General features: G+C 35.0%; 1 protein-coding gene across 2 annotated transcripts in view; it reads right to left on the bottom strand.

The window, feature by feature from the left end:
- Positions 1-22,460, bottom strand: part of LOC149529116 (CBBY-like protein) — a 223,412-nt gene that overhangs the window by 108,216 nt on the left and 92,736 nt on the right. For both annotated transcript variants that reach the window (XR_016358876.1, XM_089810563.1), the window contains exon 7: positions 3,941-4,021. Coding sequence is in view for 1 of the 2 variants with exons in the window: in XM_089810563.1 (XP_089666689.1) it covers positions 3,941-4,021 (81 nt within the window). In the remaining variant the exon portion in view is untranslated. The remainder of the gene's footprint in view (positions 1-3,940; positions 4,022-22,460) is intronic.

Genomic DNA, 22,460 nt, shown 5'->3' on the forward strand with positions numbered 1-22,460 from the left:
CCTCTCCATAAGTTGTCGGATGTGTGTTGGACAAGATAAGCTATGCATCCAATTGTGTTATCGGAACAGGTATCTTTACTTTTATGATGTACATGCAAGATGAAGGTAAGAATAATTGAGTTATATGATAATTATAGTTATTTTTACAATTAGTTGAGAAGGATAGATTTATTTGATAAATTGATATGTCAAACTTCCATTTATATGTGCATATCTCCTAATCTTGAGTTCCTACAACAGTTAAGTAATCGGAAGGAAAGGAATCGAAAGCCCTAGTTGATTCAGTGGTAACTAGGACCCTAAATGATACAGCGGAATCGGAAGCCCTAATTGATTTAGTGGTAACTGAAACCCTAAATGATACAACGGTATCGAAAGCCCTAATTGGATTAGTGGTATCGGAAGCCCTATTTGAATCAGTGGTATCAGAAGCCCTAAGTGATACCAAGATGACTAAAAGCCTTGAATGAACCAATGGTAATCAATGCCCTAATTAATATAGTGGTATATGATGCCCTAATTTTAAATATAGTGGTATTTAATCGTAATCATCATTTGATTTTGAGATAGCGGGTTTTAGATGGTAGTGGTCACATAATATTTTTATAGTGGTATTTGTGGACTAACCCGGGTGGTTGCTGAAGCATCCCTAGTTTTGATTTCGATCTCAAATTTCATGGTATGTGGTTTTTAACTTCTATAGTAATTTTCATTGATGGTGTTCTCAGCTCTTCGTTAAGAAATTTTGTTTAACTGTTTTTAATAGTAAATCTCTTTCACATGAACATGACTGTTATCACTGTCTTCCTATCAAACTGAAGTAACAGCTGAATTTCTCAAGTATGTTAGTTGTTATTTAAGACTTGGGGAAACTGGTTGTTACATTTGAGCTGCAATCTCTTGTTAATGAATTCTTCTCTATGAGAGATTAGTTTGAGGAGTGTTGTTCTCAATTTAGAATTCACAAAAATTGGAGAACTCTATACAATTTTCTCCTTAAATCGTAGGCAAAATCTCATTTTTTGTTCAAAAGGATGTTTTTCAAAGGCAATCAACGGTACCTTGAATTGGCCTAGATTTCTCATCCTACAAATTCCATTTTTGAAGGCTTTTGTCAAGTTTTCTTTTGTTTTTCTAGCAAAAACATTCTTCTTCAAGTGCTCAATTTTGGTAATCTTCAAGTTTTTCTTTGATTTTTTCTAATTGTTTGTTGATTTTTTGGTTTTGGTTTTGCTCTAGGTTTGTTGCAATTTTCAGTTCCACTCATTTCAAGCCTTCTTAGGCCTCAATCAAAGTTGTATTTCAAGAGATTATGAGGAATTAAGTGCACTATGGGCGGGGTTTTAAGCCTCTCTGCATATCTTCTTTTATTCTTTAATATCTTGATTAAGTGGGCTTTTTGTTAGTCATTGACTCATTACATGTCATCAAGGGTGTCATTTGCTTGCAATTTGGAACTAAAACTCCACCATTACATATTTGCAAGGGAATATAATAAATATATGACTTTTAAAGAGATTATAAGGCATTTGTGGGCTTTTTGAGTTTAATTACATGTTTTCTCTTTGAAAGTTAATATGCTTGTAAATAAGCATGACAAACCCATCTTTAAAACAAAATGATGGCTTTTAATTAAACTAATGCATGCTTAATGGATGTTTTAGGCTTATTCGCAAGTATTATTTTTTGTTTTAAATTGAGGCATGTTCATGCAAAACAATTCCTATAGCCTGTCCAAAGACAAGGTGGATTCTTTGAAAATATGAGTTTCAAAGTTATTAAATGACTTGCAAATGCTCATAAGAAGCCTATCATTGGCTGAAAATGCTAAAAGTGCTGATTTTTTAGTGCATTTCATAACTTAAAACCCGTCCAAAGGTGTTTTAAGAATAAGTTTTATTTAAACTATTGCATGTATGTGGAAATGAGAATCCCATTGCCTTTTTTCTTTTTACTTGCAATGACAAAATAAAGTCCCATCATTATGCAAGTATGTCTTTTGCTATATGTCATACATATGATAAAAATAATTTTTAATTATATAATGACATGTATTGTGCTCCAGAAACTCGTAGTTAGATATTTGAGGTCAAAATGATGATTTTGATGTGTTATACATATTAAAAAGCTCGTCATTATCAATAAAGTCTAAGTTAACATTATTAGATTTCCACAAACTTTTTTTTATGCAAGTTTGTTTCTAGATTCAATTGTGTATGTTTTTTAGCATCAAAACATTCATAGTCGAATCCATAAACGAACTTGCATTAAGTTGTTGTTTATACATCAAAATGACTTGCTAAGGCAATATGAAATTTTGTCATTGCTTTATGCAAGCATTTTGCCATGTTTATGCAATACAAAAACCCGTCATAAGGTATTGAGTGCATGTTTTTTGAGAAATGATCACTCCCAGCACTTGCGTTAATAGCTCAGAATCCCGTCGGTGCTTTTCTTCAATGTTTTACAGCTTGTAACATCTCCATGAAAGTGTTGGGTACCATCTGATCCCATAGTGTTATACTTTTGCTGATTACAAGAAACCTGTCTAAGGCATTTTAGTCAATTTTTGAAGGCAAGGAATAGATTTTAAACTTGGAAGGTTGAATGCAAGGAACAAATTTGAAACTTGCAGCACCAATGCAAAGGCTCATCGAAAGGAACCACATGTAGGAACCACATCTTTGGTGTTTGAAGGATTCATTGGCTTCCTATCTTCAAGCAAATTGTTTCTCTTCCTTACAGTAATCCCTCCACTTAGTACTAGCAACAAGTTGAATATCATATTTTTGGTTATTGTCCCAGCTTAATAGAACATGCAAAGTAGCATGACAAATTATAGCATACTTGTACCAATCCATTCTAAGGTGCTAACTAATTGTACAAAGTTTATCTAGAGTGCGATTCTTTGTAAAATACATGGAGATTTGAAGATGTAATTTTTTTGCCCAACTTTAGCAGACAAAACTTATATCAATCTATGCTGAGAGTGAGGAGAGGAAAAAGAATCTCAAGGGAAAATAAGATATAACTCACTTGAATGGAAATCCATAACCAACAATGAATTCATACAACCTTTGGATACATCACATACAAAGCCTAAGCCAGGAAAACATCACTCAAACTACCAAAAATGGATCCTAGTGAAGTGGATCTGGTCCAAGGCATTTCAAGGCCACCTATTTTAAATAATATTTGAAAAATAAATAGAAAAACAACCAATATTATCTTCAAAGAACAGTCAATCATGATAAAAAAATTAAGTCCAAAATTTGTGAATAAATGTACTAACGTGAGCATAAATATTGAGGTCACGGAATGCATGTATAAGGATAGGTTAGATCAGTTCTAATAAATGCAGATTTCCTATTTTCAATGAAATTGCCAATGGATTTTTTCCATAACTTTTTAGTGTTGAGTGCATGTATGGGAAAAGAGCTTCAAAAGTTCAATTCAATGCAACACACTTGTTTTTAAACATTTCTTGACGATTAAGCTTCATATCCATTCTATAAAAAATTAAGTGTCCAGTATATATGTACCAAAATTCTCATTTCACTGCATTGCTATGATGCAAAGAAAGCTTTGAGAGAAAAATGAATGCCTTTTACAAAAATGTCCATCACTCAACGGTTTAAAAATTCAATTAAACAGTAATCAAAATGTTATAAACAATTGACAAAACCTTTACACTATTTCAGGGAGTAAATACCCAAATTACTCTCACAGAAAATCTAATGCAAAAGAATGGAATACAAAAAGAAAATCATTTCCATGCTCCCTAGACCATCATATCTACAAATAAAAATAAATAAATGCAGTCAACATTTCATCAAATGTTATATAGAAGAGTCGGAAATTCATTAATATGCAATTATGGCTAATGAAATTTCCACTTGGGAAAATATAACTATATTTGGTTCTGTTAGATGCGACAGACCTAGCAGTTTCTTCTCCATTTCTACTGTATGCGGATAATATAATCACTGGTATTTGTTCCTCAAATGCATCGTCCACAAACCTGCAAAAGTTTTCATAAGCACGTCACATAGCTATTGATTAGCTAATTGTGGCAACTATTTGTTTCTTTACAAAACTAAAAGCAAAATTATTGAACCAACTACATATTCAAGTACAAAAAGAATGGACAAGAACAAATCAAAGAATTTTCAGAACGTATTTAGTGGCATTTTCTTTCCTCATAAACTGAACCTATCAATCACTAAGTCAACACTGATAGACTAATTACTGGACTCTACTCTAGCAGAAAGGATGAGCTGAATTTGGTAACCAACTCAGCCAAGGCTTAGCATCTAAAACGGGTGTCCAGACCATGTTCAGGCTTGCCAATGGCAAGTTGGTAGGGATTGTAATTTATAAATTACAATTTATAAATTAGGGGTCTTATTGACTTAGAAATTTATGAATTACAATTTATAAATTAGGCTTGCCATGTCAAGGTCAGATTGACTTAGAACTAACAAGTGCCTAGTAGGGATGGTATGCACAAAATGATGTACTAATATCTATATATTCCTTGTAAGAGGATGGATCCTATTAGGGGTCAATGAAATACATTCAATACATATCAATCGTTGTTAGGAGACTTTGAATCCCTGTTATGAGATTCCAACCCTATTAGGAGTTGCGAAGGAAGACAAAGGGACCCATTGTTCAAACAGCTTCAATATTATCCTAACTTAATAATACAATGGTCCATTAACATTGTCCAACAACAACTTCTTTGCCAAATACAACTCTTTGTTCGCACACCATGCTTTACTGCACCAAACACTTCTCTGATCAAAAGATATTCGCTATAAGGTTCATTGGATCTCACATACAAGTTTGCATATCCGCATTACACAAATATCCACACTGGATCTCATGATCCTCACTCTACGACAAGGAAAACATCTTTCCTTTATACCATGTCCTAAAACATATTATTGAGTCGGCCTTGAGGCTTTCCCAATTTATAATAATAATATAGGACCAAGTTATGATATTACATTTACACGTTACGTTACATCTTTACACTTTTCACAACTACAAACAAATGCCGGCTCACATTATTCATCAATCTTCACTCAATGCTCATTACTGGGTGGATATTTTGCAAGTGACAATTTTGGGTAAAAATCCAGTCAGAAAATAGGATGACTAGCCACAACGTGTGAGATAGAGTCTCTCCTACCTTGAAGGAAAGGCTCCCCCTTCTCACCATTCCTTGGATCAACTCAAGGTAAGCAAGAAGTCAAGAGATTTTTATAAAATGGGTGTTACCAATATCCTTTCTTCTTATCTATCAAGAAAGAATCCACTTACTCGTGGAGCGAGTAATGGGTAGGGTGAATCTCTAACTACACTTCTATCAAGAGCTGGAAACAGTGATACCAATAAACCTTCACTGACTCAAAGGCTAGCTGAAAATGTACCGGTTTGGCTCTAAGTCTGGTCGTACCTCTATATGGAAAATCTTTACAATTAGGGCACAAAGACTTCTAAAAGTAAAAATAACTTAACTATTTTGTGAATTAAGAAAGAAGTATAAGCTACAGGCAAAGCTTCTAGCTATACACTTTCACAATTGCTCCTGGTCAAAGCTCCGACTTCAATTGCTTCTTAACTCTTTTCTATTAAATTCACGAGATACAATTACCAATAACACAAGATAACATGAATCAAAGACAACTTGGATGAATTATAGACAAAGCTTACAACCCACACAAATAACAATCTCACTTAATCAAAGTTGAAGTCTCAAATGCTCCTTTGTATTCACTTTCTCTCAAAATAGTGCTTACACAAACAAAGTTCTGCTCGCACAATTTCTCCACAGCTCTCTTGTATGAAGACAATGACGATTTTACAATGAGGGAGCACTCCTTTATATTGGCACAGGAGCTAAGAAAAAGGTGGAGAAAAAAGTGGGAGCAACTCAACCAACTTTGTACCTAGTCTAATTACAAAAGAAAATAAAGGGTTACATGAAACTACACATGAAACTCGCATTACATCATTTTACATACATGTGTCTCACATTACATGTAATTATGCTTTTTCATGTAATGCATTCTTTACAACTACTAACAAGAAATAGAAACAAAACAACAATCTTAGAGATTGTTTCTCAGTGCCTTGAATTTGACAATGATGTCACGCACTGTAGGAAGATCAGCAATTTCCATAGTCTTCGATATGGCTTCAACTTTCACTGCATTTTCATATGTTGATTGCACAACTTTGGAACTTGTTGCCGTAGTATCTAACAAATGGTTTGTCAAGGATTTATACAAGACAAACTTGTTCATCGTAAGTGAACCAAAATCTTCAGAATCTACATCAGCATTGATCCTAATTGTATATTCTGAATTTACTATCGCTATTGCAATAAGATTATCAGATTCATCAGTAACACGACATCCCATTTGTTCCAAATCACAAGTAACACTTGTTTCAACTACTTGACAATCTCCAAAGGCCACCTGCAACTTTGTTATCAACTTCCTTAATGTCTTCTCTTTATAACCAATGAGCCCTTGAAACCTAAAGAACATGTCACATGACGGAAGAATATCACGTGAGACCAAGGCATCTAAATCGAATTTAACCATTTCATCCCAATCATCAAGGATTTCCTTCAAGTTATCTGCTTCTTGAGTCAAAGAAGAAATTAAGTTTCGCTCCATTTCATTCATCTCTTTGACACGCCTAAGAACAACAAATATCTCTGTGATGGCTCGAACTCCTTCAAAAATGATTTCCTATATCCAAGACTTGGCGACTTCAATCAACCTTCTCTCTTTAGACACTTGAGACATAACAACGACACTCTAAGAAGATTGTTTCTAGATAACCTCATTCAAACGAGAGACCTCCTGTTTCAGTTGATTCTTCTTTTCCCAAAGCTCATGATTGCTCTTTGATACATCAGCCAATACATCTTGAGCATCTTGCAAGCAACTCAAATGTGATTGCTTTCCAATTTCAACCTTAGTACACTTGTAGTCAAAACGAATAAGCTCCTCAACAGATTTATCTACCAAGGGCTCATCAACATCAACAAATTTGGTTTTATCAGAATCAACCAAAATTCGAGAAACAATTTTATCTTTCAAAGCTTTGGATTTAGTCTTCTTAATAGGAAGATTGTCAGGAGGAACAACCACTTTCATTCTCTTTGTTGTTATTTTGCTCAACCATGCAGGCAAGCTGAAACTTTCTTCTAAAGAAGAAGACACAATGGAGACCATTGGCATTGATCTAGATTGTATATCCGTAGTGACTGAGCAAGATTCAATATGTACTGTTGAAGGCATAGGAAAATGTTGAGAAGATTTTGTCATAGAAAGCTCAAATCCTGTCAAAGATGTATCAAGTTGGGAAACTTGACCACTGGTAAGAGTCGGAAAATCTTCAAACACATCTGCTAAGTGATCATATTGTTCATGTGCAGGGACGCAAGGAGCAGCAAAAGAAATAGGAAGAGCCATGATATTAACCTCCAAGACTAGAATGGAAGGAGTGAAAACAATAGAAAATGATTTCACATCATCATCAACCTCATGAAAAAAAGAGCTCTTCATATATAGAAGACGTACACGCTTGTGCAAGCTTTGGAGGACATATAATCGTGATTTCCCCTTCTTCATCTGAATCTCCTTTATCAGATTTTGTTTCCAATTCTTGTTCTGATTCTTCCACTGATTCTTTAATTGGTTCAGGAAGTTGAGATGATTTAGCTCCTTTTCCGCCCTTCAATTTGAATTTGAGGGAACCCTTGGCATCTGAAGATGAGGCACCATCTTTCCCTCTAATCTCTAGTTGTGATTTCCTACTAGGAGGACCAAAACTTCCACAATCCAAACCCATCTTAGGATTTACTCTTTTAAGGCTTTTACTTTTCAACCATTTGTTGGCGTTTACTAAGATGGATCGAAATCTGTCCATGATAGAGGTACCTTCCTTTTGTTGTCATTGGATAGGAAAACGGCACTTCTTATCAACACCGGCTTGATGAAACTCCGGATCAAGGATGTCGCCATCATCTTCAACTTGAAAATTTGAAGGGATTTCCAACATGTTAAGATCAATTATCTACTACAAAGTTAATCTGCAATAATCCATCTTCATGATGTCAAGTTTTGTCCTCATATCTATCCGGATGTCTTCGATGCTATGAACATGAGTGTAGGCTCTTTTCATCTGAGAATTCATCTCTCGGTAGTCAAAATCAATTCTGGCCTTGAACTTCATTAAGGTAATCAACTACAACTTTGCTTCCATGTTCTTTGCTTTAAGCACAGAAATAATTGAATAATTGCTAATAGCCAAAGGCTTAGCTAAGGTAATGCCAAAGCCTGGCCTATGCAAAGTATGTTGATCACACTGCATGTCCATGAGCTGTCTAGCTAGCTCCATTAGGATGATTCGATTTGTAGCATAACTAGGTAAGGTATACAACTCACCTATGAAATATCCAACTCTCAAGTATGTGAAAGTGGGAAACTAAAGAAAAATATAGCCATATTGGTTCACCTTCTCCCATGCTGCATCAAATACTATTTTGATAGACAATTGCTTATCGAACAAACACCAGAAATGTCCGAAGAAGGCATCTTGGACTCTTCTATAGTGGAATTTACTATTTGCCAAAGTGATTTGGTCTTACTAATCCCAAATAGGAACTTGAAGACGATCTCCTTTGGTAGAAAGACCAGAAAAAGACCCCATGGCAGCAGCAATGTAAACAAGATAAGAATTCATAAAGAAAGGCACTGATGTTCCCACATTGCATATTTGCTGGCAAAACGCAGTACTGATGAGTTCTCCCCAAAAGATGTGTTATTTATTATCCATAATTTGAAACATGAACTTATACATCCACGGCTCAAAATCAGTAGAATCTTTAAGACCACAAATCCTACTGAGAAGGATGATGAGATCCTTATACTCTTGTTTGAAATTTGACCGATAAACAGTCTTTGGCCATCTAGAGAAATTGCTTCTTTTATTGTCTAACCAATAAAGGTTGACATACTTCTGATAATTACTCTTTTGCTCATTCCAATAGGCCAATGATGATCTTTTAGTCAAATTAGCACATTATAATTTATGCGGAACCTTGAAGATTTGTTCTATAACCTCAAGATCTAGGCTAATGATAACCTTGCCATCAGCATCTTTGATAGTCTTTGTCTTGAAAGTAAACCGCCTTGCACACCCATAACTAAAGTCAGGTTCTATAGCCGCCATAGGAAATGTAGATACCAGATGAATGTTGCTTCTTCTAATGCACTTCACTTCATTACTAGCTGGACCTTCAACTCTTTGTAGAAAATCAGCCACGTCCACATCACCAATCTTTTTGTCAAACACATTATCCAAAATAGATATGACTAAAGAAGGAGCTGCATGGGCCAATTCCTTATCATATTGATATTTCATTTTGCCTTTGGATTTGGATAGCTAGGACATGTCTTGTGCTTGTGCTACAACACAAAAATCCCAAAACATAAATACATCATCAAAATGAATCTCCATACAAGTGAATTCCGGATTAGCAGTGCAGATTCAAAAATGGATTAGAGACTATACAAATCCAACAAAGTTACTTCAAAGAGAAAGCATATGCATATGCAATGGAATGAAAAGCGGAATAAAATGAACAAAATGCGGAATGCAATGGTATGAAAGTGAGAAAATAGAAGATGAAATGAAATGGAAAGGAATGAGAATGCGTGAAGGTGAAACACATGGGAATGCGTGCAAATGAAAATTGTTGATTTCAAAAGTGACTTAGAGTTTTCAAGACATTATTGCATGAAAAATGAGTATATATAAATGCAACATGTAACGGGAGGTGGAGGGTGAAATGATATGTAAATGCAGGTGAAGGATGCACTTCGTATGTAAGTGTAAATGAAAGATGAGATGGAAAGCATGAAAAGATACGGAAATATGTATTTGCTCATGGAGGTGCAAATGCATATGGAGGAATGGAAATGGAAAATGGAAGTGAGATAATTAGTTTTATAGTCACCTTTGGTGAAAAGGAGAAGTCAAAGTACATAAGAGGTGAAACTAACATCTTTTTGACTTTTCAAAATGTGACTTTTAATCAAAATCGGACCTTTTTTATGAAATTACACGTAAGACATTTCATGTAATCGTGTCGTATAAATGGAAGCGGAAAATGGGATTACATGCATATGCGGATGGTGAATGAGATCATAAACATGTAATCGCATTTCGTAGAGTGAGAGATGAAGTGTTGTGACATGGAAACGACACGTGGATTATGACGATGCTTTCACATGTAATGAAGCAAAAACAAGTTCTTGGGAAAGAACTTGCAATTTCTCCAAGTGGAGAAAACCGGCAAGCAAGCACAAAACACAAAAGAAACAATGTCTCTTTGAAAAATGACTCAAATAAACCAAGATGCAATGCACTTCAACACTTAAATTCGAAATTGGGACTTGGGAAAGAACCAAAAACATAAAAATGAACAAAAACTTCATTTTTAAAAGAAAAATGCACTTTCCATGGCAAAGATTTTCACAAATGGCAACCATCAAGTAATTTCATTCATAAAATTAGCAAGATAAGCATGAATTTAAAGCAAGAAAGAAAAAGTCCACTTATATGTGCCAAAAATGAAGGGAAAAGATGCTCCAATGTTTGAAAAAATCTTCCCAGACTTTTTCCAACTAAACAAATTTGAATGGGAGAGCACAGCAAATAAGGAGAAGTTGTTAGGAGATGCCAAAACGTGCCCTATTCATGCTCCATATTTTTGGGTGTTCATGCTTGTGAGACGTTTTTGGCAAAAAACATTTCTCCTCATGTTGCAAGATCAAAACGTTTTGATCATTAAACACCAAAATGTGAACTACAATGCAATGTAACCTCCAAAATATGCCAAATCGATTTGGTTGAGAGGAAAAACATACATTAAAAATGAATTTTTTTGCAAATTTCTCCAAAAACGTGATCTATCATGAATCTTTCAAAAACGTTTTTTAGGTTAATGAATCCATTTTAGGAGGAGAAATCATTGCCAACCAAAAACGTCTCCAATGGAACAAATCTCATGCAAATCCATTGAGAAAATCTCAAGCTATGATCAAAATCAGGTTTTTGGAGGGCAAGAGCATATTATTCTTCAAAAATAGACCTTTGGAAGGTCAATACATATGTTAAAAACACGTCTTTCTCCAAAATCAGACCTTTTTGCGTCACATACACATTTTAAAATATGCACCTCTTTAAAATCACTCTTTTTTGGTGTCATTACATATTTTAAAACATGCTTATAGGTAAAATCGGACCTTTTGGAGGAGGAAGCATATTTTAAAATGCAACTCATCTTTTAGATGTTTAAATATAAAAATTTCACATTTCATGCCATAGCATCAAAAAGGTCCAGTTATGATAACCTTTTGATGTAATGACATCAAAAAGGTCCACCAAAGTAAAACTTTTATATACAATGCCATGTAAAAAGTCCACTTTTGATAAATTTTACATGTTATTGCATATAAAATGCCCACTTTTGAAGACTTAGTCATTTAATTCACTTAAAATTATAAAAATGTTACAAAATGGGTCATAAACAATATTTATTTATCATATTATGAAATATAATATATAAACATCATTTTAAAGTAACATTTAAATAAATATTTGATTTTTAAAACAAAAAATTAAACTGAAACTGTATAGTTATATAGTTACTTTAAGAGAAAAATTAAAAAGTAACTCAACTTAAAATTATAACATAAAGTGCACTATAGTCAATTTAAGTTAAAAATTTAAAGTTAAAATAACTTAAAAACATAACAAAAAGTGAATATAAGTTATATTTTTCAAAAAATGAATGTCAAATTGAAAATATAACATCATATTTTTAATTTGTGTTGTTTCACCTAAAATGTCCACTTTTGAGGCACTAAAACGGGCATAACTCTTGACTGGCAACTCCGGTTGACCTCTAGGTTAGACTGAAATGAAGGAAAAAACGAAAGGCACGACATGAGCAAAACCAAAGGACTAAAAACAAGCAAACGCAAACTCAAAAGAAAAGAATGGACAATGAAGGCTTCAAAAATCAAGCAAAGGCTCGACAAAAAGCAAAACGAAAAAGACTTGATGAAGGCCTTCAGTAAAACAATTTGATATATGAATTGAAATTAATTAATTGATCAACATTAAACAATTAAATATCAAATTCAAACTTAGAGAAACGTGAAACTAGCGTGGAAAAGTTTCGTGTTGTTACCGACATTTTGTGGTGACAAAATGCAGGACAACTCATCAAGATGTGCGCGTTTGACCACCACATCTTCATCCTGTCTTCTATCTCTTTCCAAGTCCACATGACCAGATTCTCTCTGTTAGGAGATACAATCCAAACAATAGTAACTACTACACAAAAACTTTGTTTGAATGTTGTCTTTACTAAATCCATCATATCTGTGTCCTGTCTTCATATGTCCTTATGCGCTCTTAAATGTAGTATCTACACACTCTATAGAACATCATCCCAAATTTGCATAAGCTCATTTGCATTCCTCAAACCTCGCAAAGCCAAACTCTATATGTTGCTTTGTAAGCCTTCACATTATTACCAATTATTTGACATCAATGACAACTCTGTCATGAATGCAACAAACAACCTCTGAATCATGTCTCAAATGAGGCATCGGAGGGAGTAAATCAATATGGGTACATTGTCTTGCAATTTCCAACTTTCACCTACTTAAGAGTAGGTCATTTTGAAGGAGAACCATACACTTTGCCAAGAGATCCTAGTGATAGGATAATTCACATGGAAATGGCCAGATAGCTCGTAGAACTGCAAACATACCAAACCAGGCAGCACAAGCTAGGATTCAGTATTACAACCGCCAAACCTCTCCACATTGGTCAATATGCACTTACCTCGCTATACAAGGGGAAAGCTATGGAGTTTGAACTTCAACTCATTACCTTGAAGAAGTTCAAGGATAGATCCAACTTCTATACAGAGGAATGCATTCAAAGATAAAAAGGGCATTCACCCATGTTGATCGTATGGAACATGTGTGATTGACTTATGCAGCGAAGTAGATATTATCAAGATGGACTATTGCAAGCTTACTTTGCAGGAAATCATCGACCTCAACATGATTCAAATTCTAGAAGGGGTCGAGATTGAGGATGATGGCATGCTCTTGGATCCAGAATATCGCATTAGCCAACTGGGAGAGCTTTCTCCCATTCGTGTTCAATGGCAACAAAAAGTGGGAGCTTCTAGCTTTGATAGATTCCAAATATTTTGTTGAATACCAACAAATAGCTGAAAAGAAAAGGCCTTAAAAGAGATCATCTGAAGGTTGGAGTAGATTGTAGTAATTTCAAACCTATTGGAAGGAAGGCTCAAGTGGACATGAATAAGAAAGATGGTTCATCCTCCTCAAAGCTAGCTAAAACTCTCAAATTTAAGCTCAAAGGTGGAAAAGTTGTGATTCCACCCTTAGATTCTTCTCAAGAACCCTTGTGAGCAGAAGAATCAAATGAAGAAGAGGAAGACAAAGAGATAATGGTCATATCTCCTCCACAACCGCCAAGAAACCAAGAGTCGTCTACTCAAGAGGAACCATTCTTGGATGTCATAGACAATGATGTGGATTCATTCTCCACTGTAATCGCACGTACAATTTACATTTCAGAAGTGAATATGTCAACACTCCCTATCTCTTCTGCAACTCATATCCTCACAACAGAACAATCTGAGAACTTGGAAAATGTGTTTGACGATTTTCCAACTCCTTCAAAAGGACAAGTTTTCCGACTTGATACCTCAACTGTAGCATTTGAGATATTCATGACGGAGTTGTCCCAAAGTACACCCATGGTTCCAACTGTGCAAACTAAGGCGTGCACTATGACAACAAAAATACAATCAGGATCAATATCTATCATAGCCACTATTCCAGTCTTAGTAGATGAAGGTTTCAGCCTACCTGCATGTTTAGAAAATCATAAAGAGGAGAAAGATCAAACTACCCCCAAATGATCTCCCTGCATAGAAAAACAAGTCTAAGCTTCTGAAGGCAAAGGATGTCTCAAGGATCCTTGTTGATTCTGAGAAGACCAAGTATGCTAAGATTGCAGAACCTCTGGTGGATAAACCAGCCAAAAAGCTTAATCCCTCTGATTTCAAATTCACCAAAATTGAACTTGGGAAACAATCATGGTTGGGGTATTTATAGGATGCTCATAACACACTCTAATTTGTCAAAGAGTAATAATGATCTTTGGGAGAAGAAAAATCAATTGAAGCAAGAGAATACTCATCTTCATGAGGTCATTCACCAATAATCCTCCCATCACATCACAAACAGCTCTGGTGAATCGAAGGGCTAGTGTAGCTAAGGCTTGGTTCAAGGAGGTTATCTCAGAGGGAGTTCACTCAATTAAATATGCACTCAAAGTCCTTGAACATATCAAAGGTGTTGAGGAAAGGCTCCATGATATGATTGCCACAGACAATTAAGAGATCAACACCCTGAAAGAAGATTTGGGCACCTAAGATCAAATGACAAAAGGGGATTTGGATGTCTTGATCACATACGACATCGTTCCATCCCTACATATGTTCTATGAATATCACAAACTCATGGGTCAATAGGAACATGTGATGGAAAAGTTTTTGACAAAGACATAGGAAACCCTAGAAAGTTGCTAGGTTGTGGAAATAGCGATCATGAACGATCTAAAACAGAGGGGATGCAAGGTCCTCACAGAGGATGAAAACTTGTTCACCGAAGCAGAAATGACTTCAGAGTTCACTGACAAAGTTAATGCTGATTTTGATTCAGAGGATTTTGGAGTGCATACAATGAACAAGTTTGCCACATATAAGTTTAAGGCAAGGCAATTGTGCGATTCCATTGCAAAAAACTACCAAGTTGTAAGAAAACGACATGCCAATGCAATCAAGATTGACGCCATTTCACAGATAATGAAGATTCTAGATCTTCCAATGCTTCATGATTATATTGCCAAGTATAAGGCTTTTGTTGACAATCTTTAGGATTGATTCAACTTTTAGCTTTGTAGATGCAGAAGATCGATTATACATAATCACAATTGTATGTAATTTGATTACATCAACCTTCAGTACATGTAATCCAATAAATCTTCTTTCTTAGCTTTACAAGGTCAAGGTGGTTGTGTTGCTCCTAGTTTTTCCTCCTTTCTCTCACTTCTTTACCTATCTAAGAAGTGTCCACCTCATTGTAAATCTAATCTTTTATTATATGAAAAGAGCTCTACCGAACTTGTGCAAGCATAACTGGAATTGTGTTTTACAAATTTGGAAAAAAAAAGTGGATAGAAAGAAGCATTTGGATTGTAAGTTGTGACTAGAAACAATTGCAATAGAACGAATTGAAGTTGTGCCTCCAGTGCCTGCAATTCACTTCTATTATTTTTCATTCATGTTCTTATTGTGTGTTTAAATAGAGCATAGTGAATCTAAGAAGCAATTGGAGTCAAAGTTGTAATTGAGAAAAATTGTGGTAATATTGGGAGAAGTTCACTAGGTTGCTTAAATATGTACCACCATACCAACAAGACACTAACCTGAAAGTGAGAAAGTTTATCATGGGACTGAATAACAGGATAGGGGGAGCCGTAGATGTTCTTGCACCACGAACCATGGAAGAGGCTTTAGAAAAGGCTGTCCGACAATAACATAAGGTTAAGAAGGACGATTATATTTGGGACAATAAGAGAAAGACTATCTAGTACTCAGAAGGCACTGAATCTGGACCGCCAAGAAAACAATTTAGGAATTATAAGAACAAACTTGAGAATAAAAGCAGTGGAACTAAAGAGATCAAAGGAAATTTTCATGTGAACAAAAGTGACAGAAACAATGAGAAAAGAGGACCACCAGGGGGTTGTTTTATTTGCGGACGGAACCATTTTAAGAAGCAATGCCCCAACTTGAATCAACCACAACGCCCACCCTTGCCACAGTAGTAGCAAGTTTTTCAGCAAAGAATTCACGCAGCATTGGATAATAGGAGCGGAGCAGCAGATAGGTCCCATAGAAACATCGGGTAAGATCTACGGAAACCCTATATCTATACTCATTAATACTGGAGCAACTAAATGTTTTATATCACCTAGGCTGTTAAGCAGATTTCCAAAAAGATCTGGTTTCGTGGCAAAACCATGGACAGTCGAATATGCAAACCAGTCAAGGGCCATGGTAGAGCAATGCCTGTTTGAAGGTCAAGTTGATTTCCCGAATTTCTACACAGAACTAAATTTATATGTAGCTCCGCTAGGGTCTTATGACATTATTATTGGAATTAATTGGCTTAGTGAACATAAGGCTAAGATAGATTGCCTTGCCAAAACAATCAATTGTGTGGATGATAGATGTAGACCCACAAGTATTTCAGGGGTTAAACATAAAATTAGAGCACAACAGATTTTCGTGATGCAACTTAAAAGATATGGAAGAAAAGGTTGTGAAATATTCGCAGTGAGAGTTGAAGATACAAGGGAAACCACATATGGGGATGATTATATTTATGAAGATGCAGAAATCAAGCAAAAATTAAAAGAATCATTCAAAGAAAAATATCCCTATTTGAAGAACTATCAAGATGTGTTCCCTAAGGAACTTCCTGGATTACCCCCTACTCGAAAATTTGATTTGACCATAGACTTGATACCAGGAGCAGAACCTATATCCAGAGCCCCATATAGTATGACCACCACAAAACTAATGAAGTTGCAGATTCAATTACAAGATATGTTGGATAAGAAGATGATTCGACCTAGTGTTTCACCATGGGGAGCCTGTGTTATTTGTAAGAAAGAAGGATGCAACCATGAGGCTATGTATAGACTACAGGATGCTTAATAAAATCACCATCAAAAATCGGTACCCATTGCCTAGAATAGATGATCTTTTTGACCAAATGAAGGGTGTGACTATATTTTCAAAAATTGATTTAAGATCAGAATATCAACTACGAATTAAGGATGAGGACATACATAAAATTGCTTTCAGAACTGGATATGGACATTATGAGTTTACGGTGTTGCCGTTTGGATTAACTAATGCCCCTGCGACCTTCATGAACTTAATGAACAGTATATTACAGGATTGTCTGGACAAATTTGTATTCGTTTTTATAGATGATATTCTAATATATTCCAAAAATGAAGAACATTAGAGGCACTTACAAATAGTACTACAAAGACTTAGAGAACATAAGTTATATGGGAAATTATCAGAGTGCGCTTTCTCCCCAAAAGAAATTCAGTACCTAGGGCATATTACTTCGGCATGGGGTATAGCAATAGATCCATCTAAAGATTAAAACAATTAAAGAATGGCCCATACCTAGAAACATATCTAAATTTTACAGAAAATTTGTCAGAAACTTATCAAGAATAGCCTATCCAATCACTTCACTTCAGAGGAAGGGAAAGAAATTTGTTTGGACAGAAAAATGTCAATCAGCTTTTGAGTTTCTGAAAGAAAAATTGACTATTGCACCTATCCTAAGGGTACTCGATCCACAGAAATCGTTTCTGGTAATCACTGATGCTTCAGGTGAAGGTTTAGAGGGTGTGTTAATGCAGTAAGAACAAGTCATAGCTTATGAGTATAGAAAGCTGAAAAATTACAAACAAAATTATGCACCTCATGACCTTGAACTAGCAGCCATAGTACATGCTTTACAAATGTGGAGGCATTATTTAATTGGAAAACCTTTTGAGCTCCAATCCAACCATCAAAGTTTAAAATATATTTTCACCCAGCAAAATTTGAATGTTAGGCAAAGGAGATGGTTAGAATTTTTAGCAGATTATGAGTTCGACATAAGCTACATTAAGGGAAAAGAAAATAAGGTGGCTGATGCCTTAAGTCAAAGAAGACGTATTTCAACAATGACTAAGGTAAAATTTAGATTGAGGGACAAAATTTTGCAGCATTTCAAGCATGACAAGTTTTATACAGAAATCAGCAAGGCACTCATTAGAGATCTATAGGACCCCAAGTATTCAGAATTTAATTTGGAAGAAGATGGATTGTTGAGATACCACCACAGAATTTATGTGCCCAATCACCTTGAACTATGTAGATTAATTTTAGGTGAGTATCACTCAGCCCCATATTCAGGACACCCGAGAGTAACGAAAATGTTATCTGACATAAAACCCTTATACTTTTGGAAGGGAATGAAAAGAGAGATAATTGAGTTTGTAGCAAGTTGTTTAGAGTGTTAGAGAGTGAAGACAGAACATCGGTACCCAAAAGGATTGTTGCACCCAAATGAGGTACTTGAATGGAAGTGGCAAGTAATATCCATGGACTTTGTACAAGGGTTACCTATGACCCAAAATCGCCACAACACTATTTTGGTCATAGTTGACAGATTAACTAAGGTTGCACATTTCATACCAGGGAATATATCCGATGGAGCAACTGAGATAGCTCATAAGTTCATTAAAGAAATTTTCAAGTTACACGAGGTTCCAGAGAAAATTATTTCAGATAGGGATGCCAAGATAACTTCCAGATTTTGGCAAACATTGTTTTCAATCTTGGGCACTAAATTAAATATAAGTTCAGCCTATCATCCTAAGACAAATGGTCAAACAAAGCGAGTAAATCGGGTATTAGATGATCTCCTAAGGGTTTATTGCATGGATCAATAGTATCAATGGGAAACATACTTACCTTTGGTTGAATTTGCATATAATAACTCATATTAGTCTTCGATTAAAATGTCTCCTTTTGAGGCCTTGTATGGTCGTAAATGCAGAACCCAGTAAGTTGGAATTGATTGGAAGACAGGGTCATTATTGGGCCTTAGATGCTTTAGGAAATGGAAGAGAAAATACTTCAGATCCGTCAAAAGTTGAAAGAAGCCAATGACAGGCAAAAAAGTTATGCTGATGCTAAAAGAACACCCAGAGAATTCACAGTAAGGGACAACGTGTTACTAAGAGTTAAGCACCAGAAGAGTACTATCGAGTTTGGCAAGAATGTTAAATTAGCCCCCAGATATGAAGGACCTTTCGAGGTTTTGGAGGTTGTTAACCCAATGGCTTACAAGATTGCTTTATCACCAGCCCTTGTCAGGATGCATAACGTCTTCTATGTGTCTTACCTTAAAAAGTTTGTTAGTCACCATGAGCACATGATTGATTGAAAATTGTTGTAGGTGCGAGAGCCAAGAGTGGTAGAGGTAAAACCGCTCAGAATACTCGAGGTATGTAAGCTGCGCTTACGAAATCAAGAGGTAACTCAGTGCAAGGTCCAATGGGACCAATATACAGAAGATAATGCCACTTGGGAAGATTATCATGATATTTTTCCGAAACATCCCTATCTTTTCATAGAAGTTGAAAACTAAATATTTCATTTTCTTTACTTTAATCTGTTAAATACAATTTGATATTATTTTCATCGAGTACGATGAAAAATCTAAAGGGGTGGGTATGTTACATCCCAATTTTTGCCCTAAAATTTTAAACTGATTATAGCCGTTGAACCCAATTTATTTTTTCATGTTCATGTGAATTTGAATTAATTCATTATAGTTGTTGTTATAACATGTTAGTTATAGCCGTTACTTATCTCTTCATGTTCATGTGAAATTGAATTAGTTAATTATAGCCGTTGTATTGATCTAATTACCATATGAAATTGAGTTAGTTAATTATAGTCGTTGTATTGATCTAATTACTATATGAAATTGAGTTAGTTAATTCTAGTCGTTGTATTAATTTATTCGTGATCATGTGAAATAGAGTCAGTTAATTGTAATCATTGTGCATAGATGATGAACAAGTCAACTATTATGATGTTGATGAGATTCCTAACGATGACTTGATGATTTTAATTAGCAATTTATAAATCTTGAATTGATGTCTTGGTGAGAATGTTGTTTTGAATGATTAGAGGATGAAGACCGGAGAGAGAGGGGAAGCATTGTGAAACGAGGTCATTGGAAGGGGATAGTCATAAGGTTCAGTCATCAGATGTGACAGGTTTGACCTAAAAACCACCGTGGCAAGGTTATTAGGACTTGGCAATATATTTCATGGTGGAACCCCATGCGCTATAAGTAAAAACAATATATATATTAAAACAATACAAAATAAACATAAGTTCTTACCTTTAAGAAATTATCAAATAATAATATCATTTAAATATTATTTTATTCTCTCAATTAAGATCGTAAGTAAATAATAATATAGTGGCACCATTACATTAAAAATATTAATCTAACGATGCCACCTAACCATTACATATCTATAAACTTAATCAAGAAAATAAGATAAATATAAATAATAACAATTATTTAGATAAACTCTTCATCTTCTTTTCTTTTCATTTTTTCCCTCCTCTTTATTTTCTTTTTAGCCGATTGCTTAAAGATTTGAGTATGATCTTTTGTAACTGTTGGGTAGCCGTAAGGTCGGCTCAAACTTATTTATGCAAACCTTTGTCGTGTATCGGATACCACCTTGAAATCGGCTTTCTTTTCATGCACGAATTTTTCATTGATTTCCTTGCTTAGAATACTATGTCATTAGTACCCGAAATCTGATAACACTTGCAACCTCTAATAACTATTATCACTCACCACGAGATACAGAGCAGAGAAGTGGATTAAAGTCAAGCAGAAGCCTTCTCCGACTACGGTGACAGTGTGTCACGTAAGAAGTGATTTACCTTTCTTTTATTATCTTTTTCTAATGTTGAGTTGGCCTTAAGTTTAATCAACATGAATTCCTTGTTTCCAGTAATCTTGCAAGAATGTCGTATCCTCATGTAAAAGAGAATTCGAACTGTAAATAAAGCCATACGTATTCCATTTCAGTCTGTCTCTTATTTATCAATGATGTAAGATATTGGTTGAAGCCGGTTGTAGCCTTTCCAAGATTAATATAATCTTTCGAGGTTAATCAACTGCCATAATATTGTTCCAGTTTTAAGTTTGTTTATCATCATAATATTCGAACATTTAATATTCTGTAAATCTTCTTGAATTCAAACCAAAGTACCAAGGAATTCACCAAGCTAAGAGCCAAAATATGGTGAAGAAGGTACAAGGCATATCTGTAAAGTTAATTGATGGCACCGAGGAATCACCGGCTAGATGGTCTGATTATGGTGAGGAGGTGTAGATGAACCTGTAAAAGGAAAATACAAGAATGATATCAATAAACAATACATACATAATTTTTCTAATACATTAGCTCATCCAATTTCCACTTCTGAAATAAGTTGTCAAGCTGAGTGGTGGAGATCAGGTTATAAACCCACATTTTGAAATCCTTGACTAGGGTGGAATTAGGCAGACTTGCCAGAACAATTGATCTTGTTGTTTTCTAGATGCTTCAGTTATTTCGTCGAATAACTATTGCGACCTCAACTCACCTGGATACTCTGATGGCTGGATCAATGAACATCCCAAGCCCGACCTCAAGGTAGGGAGGGCCATTCTATTAAATTAGAACTTGTGGGGCAGAGTAATGGTCCGCGGCTAGAAGGTTAAGCCTATGTCAATGCTTCTTCTCTCACCAAAGCCAGAGCTTGGACAACCGATTAAGGAAGCTTCACAAATAATCTGTCTGTTTTTTTAAACCTGTAATTTTAGTTTTTCTTTTCAAGCTTGAAAGTCATATACTTTAAATTAATACATTGAGTTAGTTAAATGATCATATATATTTCATTTGAATCTCATTCCAAGTACATTTATTCTCAGTTAAATCTAGAGGTAGTTAAATAATTACTTTCAGCTGAGTTAGTTGTAATGTTTTAAATCTGTAGTCTTGGAAGATTAGCATTTGTAATTTAGATTTGTTTCTGTTTGAACAATAGATTGGAAAAACTATGTCATGTGAACAAGACTAAATCAGTTAGTTAGTTCAAGACTATAATTTAGCTTGTAAAAAAAGACCAAATGTTACAATTTATGTAGCTAAGGAAGCCTGATGATCCAATTTCTCATTTGGTAGATCTTTATCCCTCTTCTTAAAATTCAATAATCAATGTCCTATTTCATTGCAATAGAAGCATTCAATTTTTCCTATTGAAGGAATATGCTTCAATTTGTACTTTCCTTTTCTTGCTCTATTATTCACTTATAAGACCTCTTCATATTTCTAGATCTTCGTTATGATTGAGTAGAGTAGATATTACTCCTCCAAGACAAAAGGTTCCCTTAGTGTGAAAACAATTCTAGACATATGTTTACGTAAACTATTCAAGAGTATTGCTTTAGCATCATCATCTTTTACCTTCGCATTAATGCCAACCAGTTGATTTAGGAGAGAATGAAACTTACAGTGTAATTTCTTGTCCTTCATTTTGTGATGACAAAATGGAGGCAACACTATGAAACTAATTAAGTTTCATATTT

The sequence above is a fragment of the Cupressus sempervirens genome, chromosome 11, assembly GCF_028749045.1.
Source record: "Cupressus sempervirens isolate cs-2001-9-10 chromosome 11, ASM2874904v1, whole genome shotgun sequence".
Taxonomy (NCBI): Eukaryota; Viridiplantae; Streptophyta; class Pinopsida; order Cupressales; family Cupressaceae; genus Cupressus; species Cupressus sempervirens.